The 13,516-nt window shown below is 43.3% G+C and overlaps 2 protein-coding genes and 1 long non-coding RNA gene across 4 annotated transcripts in view; 1 reads left to right on the top strand and 2 right to left on the bottom strand.

Moving 5' to 3' along the window:
- The window catches only part of LOC127534393 (uncharacterized), a 238,381-nt gene that overhangs the window by 92,744 nt on the left and 132,121 nt on the right, over positions 1-13,516 (bottom strand). The gene's annotated exons all lie outside the window — the stretch shown is intronic.
- The window catches only part of vps13d (vacuolar protein sorting 13 homolog D), a 167,526-nt gene that overhangs the window by 142,685 nt on the left and 11,325 nt on the right, over positions 1-13,516 (top strand). Inside the window, 7 exon segments of the mRNA XM_051949338.1 lie at positions 3,226-3,375; positions 3,980-4,129; positions 4,348-4,444; positions 5,468-5,616; positions 6,376-6,510; positions 7,651-7,818; positions 8,025-8,157. Coding sequence (XP_051805298.1) covers positions 3,226-3,375; positions 3,980-4,129; positions 4,348-4,444; positions 5,468-5,616; positions 6,376-6,510; positions 7,651-7,818; positions 8,025-8,157 — 982 coding nt within the window.
- The window catches only part of LOC110966928 (immunoglobulin superfamily member 21-like), a 119,651-nt gene continuing 112,662 nt past the window's right edge, over positions 6,528-13,516 (bottom strand). The window contains exons 11-12 of one of the 2 annotated variants that reach the window (XR_007942471.1): positions 7,065-7,121; positions 6,528-6,850 (exon numbers count right to left, since the gene is read on the bottom strand). Coding sequence is in view for 1 of the 2 variants with exons in the window: in XM_051949383.1 (XP_051805343.1) it covers positions 7,075-7,121 (47 nt within the window). In the remaining variant the exon portion in view is untranslated. The remainder of the gene's footprint in view (positions 6,851-7,064; positions 7,122-13,516) is intronic. The other variant, XM_051949383.1, reaches the window with a different exon arrangement.

Below are 13,516 nucleotides of genomic sequence, written 5' to 3'. Positions count from 1 at the left end.
CTTACCGGCCCTGCTGTTTAACCAAACTGGACAATACCAAGATCCTAAGAAGCCGAAGCTGTACCTTAAAAAACTCTGTCAAAGTGTTGATTGCGGTCCTGCACCTGCCTCAGACCTCTGCAGAAACACCAATCTGTTTGAATCACTCCTTTTTGTCACCGTGGTCAGAGAAGAGTTTTCACTCCAGGAGGGAGAGGGGCTTAACCTCTATTGTAGATTTAAGACTGGTGACACTGATGAACTTATCTTCAGCTTTAGACGTGACTCTGCTTCTACCAGAACGAAATCTGTCTTCATGTGAACCTGCTTCTTCATATCTCTTTAATGTTTTTGCAACTCCACTTTGTGAGACTTTAACTTTCTGAGCAATTTGTCTTGTAGAATAGCCTTCTTTTTTCAAAACCTGAATTTCAATACTTTTTCTTTGCTAACTGAGGTTTCCTGGCTATTTTTGTGCTACTTCAGATTTCCAAATCTTCCAAATAGCTAAAGACATTCTTCTTTCCAGAAATTATCAGTCTTTAATATCAACTCAAAAAGGTAACACAAAATATTTGTGAACAGAGTAAAGTACTGTGAATCAAGGTGTGAAAAACATTCTATTGGGACGGCAACCCTTTGTAAAGATATTTTAAGTGTTTTAACCGAACAAAAGATAGGGTAATGTTGGAGACTGTCCTCCTTGAAAAAACGACCACATAGGTCATCTGTACATGCCCGTATTACGACCGAGTGTTACGTTTTGAAGTTAAGCGACCTCTAGCGGTTGAGTAAATATCGACACTCCGGTGTCTCAGCTGAAACGTCACCATGAACAAACTTTGACCTAACCATAACCATAACCCTAAACCCGTCTTGCGAAAGTGAGGGAAAAGCCGTTTCGTGAATTAAATCCCGTAATGCCTTCCTGTCCCCCGTAGGGGCGCTAACCTAAATATGCTCTCATGGGTCGTATTCAGGGGCACGTTACATACGACCTGTGTGGTTGTATGAGTTTAAGGGCTTGTTGGTAATTTTGCTACCTAAACCTTCTAGTAATGCTTTCATTAATAAATGCTTAGAAATATCCCTACTTGAGTGCTATATTTGATTCAATTTTGTTCATGGCATACTCATGAATGTTCTTGCAATAATTAGAAATAACAAATTGCTAAAGTTAGCTCTTAATTGGGCTGTTTTGACAAAAATACTTGGCCACCTCTTGACACTATGCGCCTCAGCATCCGCTGACCCCGCTCCGTCAGTTTACATGGCCTTCCAGTTGATGGCTGAGTTGTTGTTGTTTCCACACACTTCCACTTTCTTATAATACAGCTGACAGTTAACTGTGGAATATTTAGGGTAATAATAATAATAAGTTTAATTTATAATGCACTTTACATTTGAAAACCAAATCTCAAAGTGCTACAGATAAAAACATCAACAATAAAAATACAGCACATTAAGAAAATGCTTTTAAAAACATAAAAGTCTTCAACTGTTTTTTAAAAACTTCAAGCGACTTTGGCGCCCTCAGGTGGTTGGGGAGGGCATTCCACAGTCGCGGTGCAGCCGCCTGAAAGGTCCTATCTCCCATGGAGTGGAGTTTGGACCTTGGAACCTGGAGTTGGTGGCTGTCGGAAGAGCGGTGGTGCCTGGTCAGGTTGTGTTGACTGATCAGATCTTTAAGGTACACTGGCACGCTGCCATGGACACAGTGATAGGTCAGGGGACAAATCTTAAATTCGATCCTGAACCTAACTGGAAGCCAGTGGAGGTTATGGAGGATCGCTGTGATGTGACGGGATTTGCGCACCCTCATCAGGATCCTGGCAGCACAGTTCTGGATGTACTGCAGTCTCTGGAGGCTCCTGCCAGGAATCCCGATGAGGAGTGCATTACAGTAGTCCAGCCTGGAGGAAACGAAGGCGTGGACAAGCCTCTCAGCATCGGGGAGGGAGAGGAAGGGGCGGAGTTTGGAAATATTTCTGAAATGAAAAAATGCGGTTTTACAGATGTGTTGAACATGGGTGTCAAATGACAGGTGGGGGTGGAAACATACCCTTAAGTTTGTTACAGAGGATGTAAGGGGAATGTCATGGCCGGCAAAAGAGAAAACAGTGAGGGGAGAGGATTTGAGTTGATGTGGGGTTCCAATGAGGACACCTTCTGTTTTTGAGCTGTTCAGCTGGAGAAAGTTGTCATTCATCCACGCCTTCGTTTCCCCCAGGCAGTTGGTGAGTTTGGACTATGATGTTGGAGATGTGACGGTAGTTTATTTCAATAAAATGGACAGGTGTTTATTTGGCCTTACCTGCATGGTTCAAGCAGAACCTCCAGCCTCTGCAGTTTCCCCCACTCAGCTTCTGTTGGCATGACCTTCTGTTGGTCCAGCATAGCCTGGACAGCCTCTCAGTTGCATAGGAGGTGTGAGATCATTGCGAATGTTGAATTCCATTTCGGTCAACTTGTATAAGTTGATCGATCTTTTTTCCAAGTGCTGTTTGTTGCTGATTAAGTTCTGAGGTACTTGCAGGGCTTTGTTTAAAATGGCCAACAATCTTGAAGTACTTTGCTAATACACCGAAAATTCGCTGCTATTGAAACAGACCGTGATGGTCCTCTGGAGAAAGTGAGCATTGCAGGCGATGTGCTCGTATGGAAGGTCTCTGATAGCAGCCAGCATGTTTGCTGCTCTGTCTGTATCAATGGTGGATATCTTGTTTTCAATTCCCCAGTCATTTGCCACCTTGAGGAACTGTTTGGTGGATTTAGCAGCAAAGTGCCTGGTTTTTGTTTTCATGACGGTCAGTGCAAATGAGTTGAGGTTCCACTCACCATCAATAAAATGTCTGGTCACCCCCAAATAGCTGTGGTTGCCAGCTGAAGTCCAGTGATCTCCGGTTATAGCAACATAGTTGGATGGATCCGCCACTTAAAGTCTTAATCTCACAGTCCACATTTCCAGTCCAACTTACGCTGAGAGGCAGCTTCACACTTTCCATGACTTTCACCACTGCGGACTTCGGACCACTCCTGGTACCATGTGTTGTTTCTAATGTAATGAAGAAACTGGGTTTGAGTAGTTTAACTTTTATTCAGCAGCTTTCAGTAAAAACATACATGCATTCGCGGTTGGTCATCTTCTTCCTCACACTACATGGACGTAACTTAACATATGTTGTTGCTCTCTGCTGGTCAGAATACGCAATTTCACCTATCACTACACTTTGTATTCATGTCCAGGTGTTGGTGAGCTTGGAGGAGGGTCTGGGTGTGTCTCTGGTCAACAAGGTTCCTGAGGAGCTTGTTTTCACTACGTTGTCTGGTATAGATGTCCACTTTACCCGTACTGCTGCCAACGAGGTGTTGGAGCTCAGCGTTCAGAATGTCCAGGTAAGCTCACCACAGCTGTGACAACATTCAAGTATTCAAGACTGTATTCAAACTGTATTTGTGTCACACCCTTTCATCCAAAAGCAGCCCAAGGAGCTCCATATGATAATACAGCAATGCAAGCAAGAAGCAGAGAAAAATGTATATGTGCCTATGTACAGTGTTTGTTGAATATGACCAAGAAGAAATGATTAATACCAAGAGCATGCTATATTTGATGTTTTTTGGAATGAAAATCACTGTGTTCTGGTTATGCAGCAAGGATTCCAACCAATGAAGAATAGTATTAGAAACATCCTTTTAGTTCATAAATATATTCGCCACAGTCACATTCACAACTATTTACAAAATACAGCAATTAGGAAATGACTTAATAATAGATTTATGCTAGTGCTACTTGTAATAGTACTACATAGTTGCATTCCATATGTACACCTGTGGAAATACAATATGATCAGGGCTCAATTAGACCTGTTTTTTCTGTTATTTATTTTTGGTTAATAATGCAAATTAACTATTATATCCAGTCAGTACTGTGCTGTAAGTCCTGGAGTATTAAGTGGACAGTGCTGTATTAACGCTTATCTGTCATGTTGTTTGTCAGGTGGACAACCAGCTGCTGGGTACCACCCAGCCTGTGATGCTGTGTGTGACTCCAGCTTCCAGTGACAGCAGTGTCAACGACAGTGGTCCAGCCCTGCAGATCAATTCAGTCAAGGTTCCTAGCAGCCTAATGCTCACTGATCTCTTTAAAGTGAGTGTTGCATGCTGCTCTGTCACACTAAATCACTTGATGCTGTAGAAAATTAGACTTAAGTAAATAAGTCACACATTACTTCTATGCAGATGATTTATGCTGAGAACCAGATAATTCATCATATTATATTTTCATCAGAAAATAGATATTTCTGTTGCATCTATGTGATACCACAAAACATGTGACCAATGAAGGTGACCATGATGTTTCCACAGCACCTCATGGTGACAGCCCGACACTTCACTGTCATCATTGAGGAGAAGTTGCTGCTGAAGCTGCTCAGCTTCTTTGGATATGGACAGATAGATGCTGGTGGGTGGTGAATTGAACATCATTATTATTTGTGTGATGCCCAGAGAAAGCAGGTAATGTTTGCTTAAAGCTTGTGTCCGGAGTTTGAATCGCAGCGTCTCCCAAAACACTGTTGGTCCCACCCTCCCTCTGATTTCGCCCCTTTATTTGTGCACGCGCAGTACCTGAGAGGAGTGCCCGAAGTGCTGCAGCATCTTGCCTGTTTTGCTATTTTCCACTCTTCTACATTTAGTAAATAATAAAGGAATTATGTTAGAATTCTGTATTGAGTCTAACTTGTTCTAATACCAAAATAACATGAATCTGCTAGGACGAACGAGTAAAGTTTCAATATGTGATTACACTCGTGTATCCCTCTCGATGACGTTGTTTATCAAACTTAGTGCATTTACGCGTGTATATGTGTTACATTGTTTATTTATTTCTATCTAGAGTTCAGAATTGCATGACTCCTCTGACGAACAGTATGTCCCAGACGCCCCAACATCTTCCTCCAGAGGTCGGGCATCTAAACGAAGCCGTCAGGCGGGCTATGGAGGCCGTGGTCGTCGAGCGACGCGAGCACCCCGAGCCAAAAAACGTCCTGCAGTCTCTTGGCCTGACAAGCCGTGGGATTGGTAACTTTTCTGGAAGTTGCTGATCCCTGATGCTCTCTCCTCCACAAGCAAGACAAATGTGCGCGCGGTTACGTAGTGCGTAGCTCGCCCAACTCTGCATGGGCTTGCTTGCTGTGCGCGTAACCGTTGATTGACAGCATGACAAAGCTGAAGCTCGAACTTGATTGGTGGCAGCGACCGGCGCTTTTTGGAATAACATGGGGGTCTATGAGAGGAAGGCGGACCTCATGAATAAATTTTCATATCGCGTCATACTAACATTATATTATAGTATCGAACTAGACTAACACATTTAAGCTTTGTTAAACAATGATACATAAATTGAAAACAAACGGAAACTCCGGACACGAGCTTTAAATGTAAAAAAAATAAAAAAAATAAAAAGTTATATTTGTAATGAATACAGAGCTGGAGAAGTTAGATGAAAATCTCCATGAGAAGCCCACCGAAGATGCAACACCTCCCAAACGTTACTACTTCGAGAACTTGAAGATCAGCCTCCCTCAGGTCAAACTGAGTGTCTTCACCTCTCACAAGCTGCCTCCTGACCTCAAGGTAGCCTAGTATGGTCTTTAATTTACCTCTCTTTTTAAAGCTAGAATGCAGAACTTCTATATATAAATGAACATCCGTTACTTCCAAGCCCTTGCTAAATATATCCACACAATGCTGATTAATAGCATTACAACATACGTGTTTTGATAGAGAGCAGCATGTCACCTGACTCCAATAACCAACGATGAACATCTGCAGTTGCAACAACATGCTGGTAGACAGAAAAAGTAATGCGGTGAAAAACAGTGGAGTGGGGTTGTTTTCATTACATAGTAATAATTCAGCATTTTGGGGAAAATTTGTGGGAATAAGGTGTTCAGATGGGTCTCATACCTGTTTCTTTTGTACAGCACTGGAGTCAGGATATGATTCTGCTAGCATGGCATTAGAACTGAAAGCAGGGCTAAACAGCGAGCTTGGATCTGACACTTAATAAAGAGAACGTAAAGAATGTAAAGATAACATAACTGCCCAGCTAGCAAAGCCATAACAGTCAACAGCATTGCACATTTTTTGGAATTCTGATGAGGATCAAGTAATTAAAAGAGCAATGGACCAATGATTTTGAAACGGGACTAATTAAAGGTTGTTTGTTAAATCGATTTTAGTTCTGGCACCTGAAAGTTTTCACACAAGTTTTGTCCATATATGATCATGGAAATGTCATGTTACTGTGTGGTTCTTTCAATTCCAGCTGCTCTGTCATGACAAGTGTTGTTTTTATGTTTTTTATATGGATGGATTTTTTCTTCACTGTAGGCTCTGAAAGGCACCCTGGGCTTTCCTCTGGTTCGCTTCGAAGATGCTGTCATCAACATGTACCCATTCACCAGAGTTCATCCCTACGAGACCCAGGAAATCATCATCAATGACATCCTCAAGCATTTCAGAGAGGTAAGAGGGGCACACAGTTGGATTAAGCTTGCTTGGAAGTACTGCCTTGAACTAGGGCTGCAACTAAAAATTATTTTAATAATCGATCAGTCTGTCGATTTTTTTCTCTCGATTAATCGAATAAACAAATTATCAACACATTTTTAATTTCCGCCTCTTTATTCAGAAATAGAAGATTTGAACTGACAGAGCAAATAAGATCATTGTAGTGAAGCCTTCCTCTTCAGCCATCGACAGAGGCCTCGTCAGTGACGATAATTTTGAGGATGCGCTCAGTCAAGACAGCTGCTTGCTATGGTGTATATGATGTCTTTCTCGTCATGAAGTCTGTCATTGTTTGCTGTTGATGAAATGAGAAAGATAGTATAGTATGAGTATGTATTATAGCACAATTTACAACAACTCATTAATTATCTTGTTTTATTTGCAGTATTAGGTTAAGGCAAGTCAGTAGTCCAAAGAGCAAAACACAAAGCGCACACACACACACACACACACACACACACACACACACACACACACACACACACACACACACATACATACATACATACCTTGAACCTACTAACTGGCCTGTATTGTCCCACCATTTTTCAATTCTATCCAGTTTTCTGTGTATAAAAAAAAGAAAGGTTGGATATAAGGCTATTTACCTTGTAAATGAGTGTATTTCATCTTGAAATGTGATACAACAGCATTTGCTTCATAATGCATGTGAAGAATAAAAATTAGATCAGAAATGAGGCATCAATTGAGCACTAAACAGGAATAAAGACCTCTGGCAATCCAATATCTCATGCATGAACAGCAAATGTGTGTAGAGGTGCATGAAGCTATTCTGTAATACCCTGTGATGTTATCAATGTAAAGACAGTGGACAGCTGTGCTAAATGCCACTGATTTCTGTCGCCTCTCCAGCTATCATCAAGTGGTCACATTAGTTTAGCGAAAGGCCAATTCATGGTTTCCACATTAACCTATGTGGACTTTGAAAGCTGATAGCAGACATCTGTACGGTTCTATTCATGTCCCAATAGTTTCTGCTACACATATTTTCATAAAGATACACAGGCGTGTTGTGATATAGTAGAGTGTCTGGTATATATTACAACTTCATGCTGCAGCATTTTCTCACTACAGGAGCTCATTAGCCAGGCTGCTCAAATCCTCGGCTCTGTGGACTTCCTGGGGAACCCCATGGGCCTCCTCAATGATGTCACTGAGGGTGTGTCTGAACTCATCAAATATGGCAATGTGGGTGGTCTCATACGCAATGTGACACACGGTGTGTCCAATTCTGCTGCCAAGGTATGCCCCTATGTATACCTGACACTGTGTTTGTGTGTGATTGCTTGCTTAACCATGTATTTTGTAGTTTTTACATAATTTTCTGTTCACTGGTTTAAATGAATAAATTTAATCCTGTGCTGCATTGTTGTATTATATTCAACAAATGCCTGTGAAGAATACTGGAATAGACCATGTAGTGTGAACGTACTCTGTCTCTTTGTCAGTTTGCAGGGACTTTATCAGACGGACTGGGAAAAACCATGGACAACCGACACCAGAGTGAGCGGGAGTACATTAGATACCACGGAGCCACCAGTGGAGAGCATCTGGTAGCAGGGATCCATGGACTAGCTCATGGTACAACATAGACACATTTTTGTATCTGGCTTAGTCTCACTTAGTCAGCCTAGTCTCTGTAACATAGTGGTCTGACTGCACCTCACTGTTATTCTGCTATGGGGGAAAAAGCACTTGTTTGTATTTCTTTGAACCAATTACAGTCGTCTTGACTGGACCTAAATGTAGAATGCGACGTCAGTGTTCCCTCAAATCTTTGACAAGTGAAATTGTTTTGGTGGAACATTTGCGTGCATGAGAGAGATGTTTTTAAAATTCAGGGCAACAAATGAGCATGGTTGCGTTGCTGCATGATCGAAATCCTTGGTAAAACCTGAAATTTTCATACTGATTGTTTGCTAACCAGGAGTTGTTGCTGTTGTTGTTTCCTGTAGCAAAGTGGATTTTGAAAATGGTACACATAGATAGCAAAAGAGAGGATAAAGTTGGTTAAAAGAAATGAATATTGAATACCCACTTCTACATTCATTAATCCAAACAGTATGTGGCTATACTTAAAGCTAGCAAAAAAAAGCATTTAGCTAGAGTGGAAATAAACAGATTGGACCCCCTGAACACCTAAAACTTTCATGAAGTACAGTTTTGTAATTATCGTCATGTTAAAATGCTAACAGATGGAGACTAATCTTGCTGAAAAGTATCTGTACACATGTCTGAGGTAGGCAGTCTGATGGCCTTCCTACCATGGAAGAATCCTAGAGATCACATCAATAAACAAGAAAAGCACTCAGAGAGTGCAGTACTCTGCCAAGGCCTCAGGCTCAGTCATTGTATGATTTCCAGCAGATAAGTCCCAATAAGTCAGCAGCAGTCAATTTGTAGTGGGATCACAATCGTGTGATTGTCAGCAGGCAGCTGACAGAGCGTTCACTGGTTGTCATAGTTACAGTGACGCTGTGCCGCTATCGCTCAATGATACAGAAATCTTTAACAAATCTGTGGATTCAGACTATAAGCCGCATCACTGCCATAATCTAATCAGGTGGTCATTCTGTCATTTCTGACCTTCCCTGAAAATTTCATCCAAATCCATTTGTCCATTTTTGAGTAATGTTGGGCACAGAGTAACAGACCAATCGAAAAAATATGGACTAAAAAATAAGTAACCTTCTTCTCCCACTGCAAAAATGTTATTGGTCTACCCCCGATCAGCAAGTCTTTGTTATTAAGAAGAAGGGCATGAAGGTGCCACTTACAAGCACTATCACTGAATTTTCACACTGTGGTTCAAAGAGGGATATATTTCAATACCTAAGTACCTAAAATGTGTAACAACAGGAAAATTGGTCAGTAAAACAGCTGACCTGGCTGCTGCATAAAATGGCAAAAGGGGGAGCAGCCTGTATTGGGTTTTCAAGAAATGCTAACATGTCATCAGTGTATAAAGCCATATGATGTTGGGTTTCGTGAGCTGTGATGGGTTTGATAACAGTTGAGTGCCGAATCATCTGCGTCAGAGTTTCACGTGCAAAAAAAAAATCTGACTCAGGGAACAGCCTAGTCGAAATGATCCTGTAATATCCTAGGATCAGCAACAGACCAGACATTAAAGTCCAAAAATTCTTTGAGCTTGAGTCTTAAATTCCTTCTGTTTCAGTAGTCTAAGAGTAAAGCGCCACCTTGTACTCGTGAAGAAAGACTAGTCAGCATCACAATGGATAGAACCCCTTTATGATCCAAGAGGGCTATAGGAAGTATTGTCACATTGTATACTTCTTGAAAAATTTGGGGGGATGCAAATACGATCTATGTTGCCCAGAGAAAAAGGAGTAATCTTCCACATACAGGTTAGTTAACTGCCATAAGTCTGTGAGCCCTGTACTATTAGCCCAGGCCTCCAATCCTTGTTCCCTAGTTTCGAATCTACTTGTTCTGTCGTCTATTGAATCCCAAACAGCATTAAAGTCTCCCCCCACTATAAATGCATAACCAGTTAGGTCCAGCATAATAACTGTTAGGTGACTGCAAAAATTCTTGTCAAAACAATTTGGTGCATATGCAGGCAAAAAGGCCATTTTCTAGCTTCCAATTTCAGCCTTCGTTATGGTCAGCCTTCACCTCTTTATGTGTCATGAATTCTAATATTAAAGGCATTAGAGGAGATTTAATTTCCTACGACTTTGAACGTAGCATGCGCATGCACACATGCAACCTCTCCCTCACCCCCCTCTAACCTCCCCCCTCTTAACATTTACGAAGAAACGCCCCCCTCCAGAAACTTGCGTAGGACTCGTGAAGTTGTCTTTTACGGCTGGATCCCCCTGGATCTTTATCTGCCATTATGTAAAAAAAGATGACCAAAACAAGTCGCCAGCTAACTACGAAGCTATACCAAAGCAACACATAAAGAAAACACGTAAGTCCAAGGCGTACGTAATCTACGTAACTAGGCCTGAGCCGGAAGATTTTTGATTGACAGGAAAGGGAGCAAACCAAACGCCTCGGTCCGAGCGTGTTGATTGGCTGATGTTTTTCAGATCCTGCCATGTCCACAGTTATTTTTTAAATTTTTTTATTTTTTTAGAAACCATACATACAAGTCCACTAAAGGTCAGTATATTCATTTTATGTGAATCAGACAAATTAAACAAAAAAAACCATCCTCCATAATGCCTTTAAGTTTGCATCTGACAACCACTGCTACACCCCTGGTCTTTGTAGAAGATGAAGAAGATGCTACTTCATGATATAGCTTGTCCACTAGATGCATCTTCTGTAGTAAGTAAATTTTCTGCGCAGTAATCTTAATGTGCTGATTCTTTCATGAAGGGTGTTTAAGCCATCTATGTTCCAACTCAACATCTTAAATGGCTCACAATTCTAGCTAATAGACAGGTGTTCAAATACTTATTTGCAGCAGTATCATACAAATAAATTGTTAAAAAATCATACACTGTGATTTCTGGATTTTTTTTTAGATTATGCTTCTCACAGTGGACATGCACCTACAATGAAAATTTCAGACCCCTCCATGATTTCTAAGTGGGAGAACTTGAAAAATCGCAGGGTGTTCAAATACTTATTGTACCCACTGTAAATACCACATGCTCGTAATTGTCAGAAAGAAAATTCCTTCATGAACGCGAGTTGCAATAACACTGAATGCAGTGACTGCAAGAAAACCAAAGGTAAACCCTGTCACTTCCCACCCATGATAACACACAGAGCCAGAACATGAAACATTGACCTTACACTTGATTCCGTGACCTAAAATGGAAAAAGGGCCTCAGTAGGTCAAACACTATCCTGCCCCACTCCCATTGTTGTGAATAAGACATGGAATTAATTCTCTCTTCCACTACTTTTCCATGTTAATGCAGTGTGTACGGAAAGTATTCAGACCCCTTTAAATTTTTCACTCTCTGTCTCATTGCAGCCATTTGCCAAAATCAAAAAAGTTCATTTTATTTCTCATTAATGTACACTTAGCACCCCATCTTGACAGAAAAAAAACAAATGTATAAAATTTTGCAAATTTATTAAAAAAGAAAAACTGAAATATCACATGGTCATAAGTATTCTGACCCTTTGCAGCGACATTCATATTTAACTCACATGCTGTCCATTTCTTCTGATCCTCCTCGAGATGGTTCGGCCTCTTTTTTGGAGTCCAGCTGTGTTTAATTAAACTGATTGGACGTCGAATCGCCACCTTATCGCGGTGGAGGGGTTTGAGTGTCTCGGTGATCCTGGGAGCTATGTTGTCCGGGACATAAGCCCCTGGTAGGGTCTCCCAAGGCAAACTGGTCCTGGGTGAGAGACCAGACTAAGAGCGATTCAGAAGACCACGATGAAAACAAGACAGGGTAAAGCCGCTACCTCGCCCGGGTTAGGGAAACCGGGGCCTTCCCCTGGAGCCAGGCCTGGGGGGGAGCTCGTACAGGAGCGTCTGGTGGCCGAGCCTTGGGGTCCCGTGGGGCTCGGTTGGGCACAGCCCGAAGAAGTAAAACGGGGCCACCGCCCAGTAGGCCCACCACCTGCAGGGCAGGAAGTCGGGGTCGGGTGCTATGTACACTGGGCAGTAGGCAGGAGCGGGCGCCTGGGCGTGCCGCCCCCTGGTGGCGTAGACTAACTCTGGGGACGTGGAACGTCACCTCACAGGCGGGGAAGGAACCTGAGCTGGTGCGGGAGGTGGAGCGATACCGACTAGATATAGTTGGGCTCACCTCCACGCACAGCAAGGGTTCTGGAACCAGAATCCTGGAGAGGGGTTGGACTCTCTCCAACTCCGGAGTTGCCCAAAGTGAGAGGCGCCGGGCGGGTGTGGGGATACTCACAAGCCCCCGGCTGAGCCCCACTTTGTTGCAGTTCTCCCCGGAGAACGAGAGGGTCGCCTCTCTGCGACTTCGTGTTGCAGAGGGGAAAACTCTAACTGTTGTCTGTGCGTTTGCGCCGAACCGCAGTTCAGAGTATTCGGCCTTCTTAGAGTCTCTGGGTGGTGTCCTGGAAGGGGTACCGCCCGGGGATTCCATAGTTCTCCTGGGAGACTTAATGCTCACGTGGGCAACGATGGAGAAACCTGGAGGGGGGTGATTGGGAGGAACGGCCTGCCCGATCTGAACCCGAGTGGTGTTTTGTTATTGGACTTCTGTGCTAGTCATGGATTGTCCATAGCAAACACCATGTTCGAGCATAAGGTTGCTCATAAGTGTACTTGGTACCAGAGCATCTTAGGCCAAAGGTTGATGATTGACTTTATAGTCGTATCGTCAGACCTGCGGCCGTATGTCTTGGACACTCGGGTGAAGAGAGGTGCAGAGCTGTCAACTGATCACCACCTGGTGGTGAGTTGGATCCGATGGCGGGGAAGACTGCCGGACAGACCTGGTAAACCCAAACGTGTAGTGCGGGTGAACTGGGAACGTCTGGCGGAGGACCCTGTCCGTAGGGTTTTCAACTCCCACCTCCGGAAGAGTTTCTCTTGCATCCCGGGGGAGGTTGGGGACATGGATTCTGAGTGGTCCATGTTCAAAGCCTCCATTGCAGAAGCAGCTGCTAGGAGCTGTGGTCTGAAGGTCACTGGTGCCTGTCGCGGCGGCAATCCAAAGACCCGCTGGTGGACACCAGCAGTGAGGGAGGCCGTCAGGCTGAAAAAGGAGACTTTTCGAGCCTGGTTGGCTCGGGGGTCTCCCGAAGCAGCTGACAGGTACCGGTTGGCCAAAAGGGCGACAGCTGTGGCGGTTGTGGAAGCTAAAACTCGGGTGTTGGAGGAGTTCGGGGAGGCTATGGAGAAGGACTTTCGGTTGGCCTCGGGGAAGTTCTGGCAAACCGTTCGACGCCTCAGGAAGGGGAGGCAGGGCTTCGCTCAGGCTGTGTACGGTCAGGGTGGAGAACTGTTGACCCGTACTGGGGATATCGT

Source organism: Acanthochromis polyacanthus, chromosome 6 (genome assembly GCF_021347895.1).
Source record: "Acanthochromis polyacanthus isolate Apoly-LR-REF ecotype Palm Island chromosome 6, KAUST_Apoly_ChrSc, whole genome shotgun sequence".
NCBI classification, from domain to species: domain Eukaryota; kingdom Metazoa; phylum Chordata; class Actinopteri; family Pomacentridae; genus Acanthochromis; species Acanthochromis polyacanthus.
Note: the sequence above shows the minus strand (reverse complement) of the source record. Positions and strands in the feature narration are given on the sequence as shown.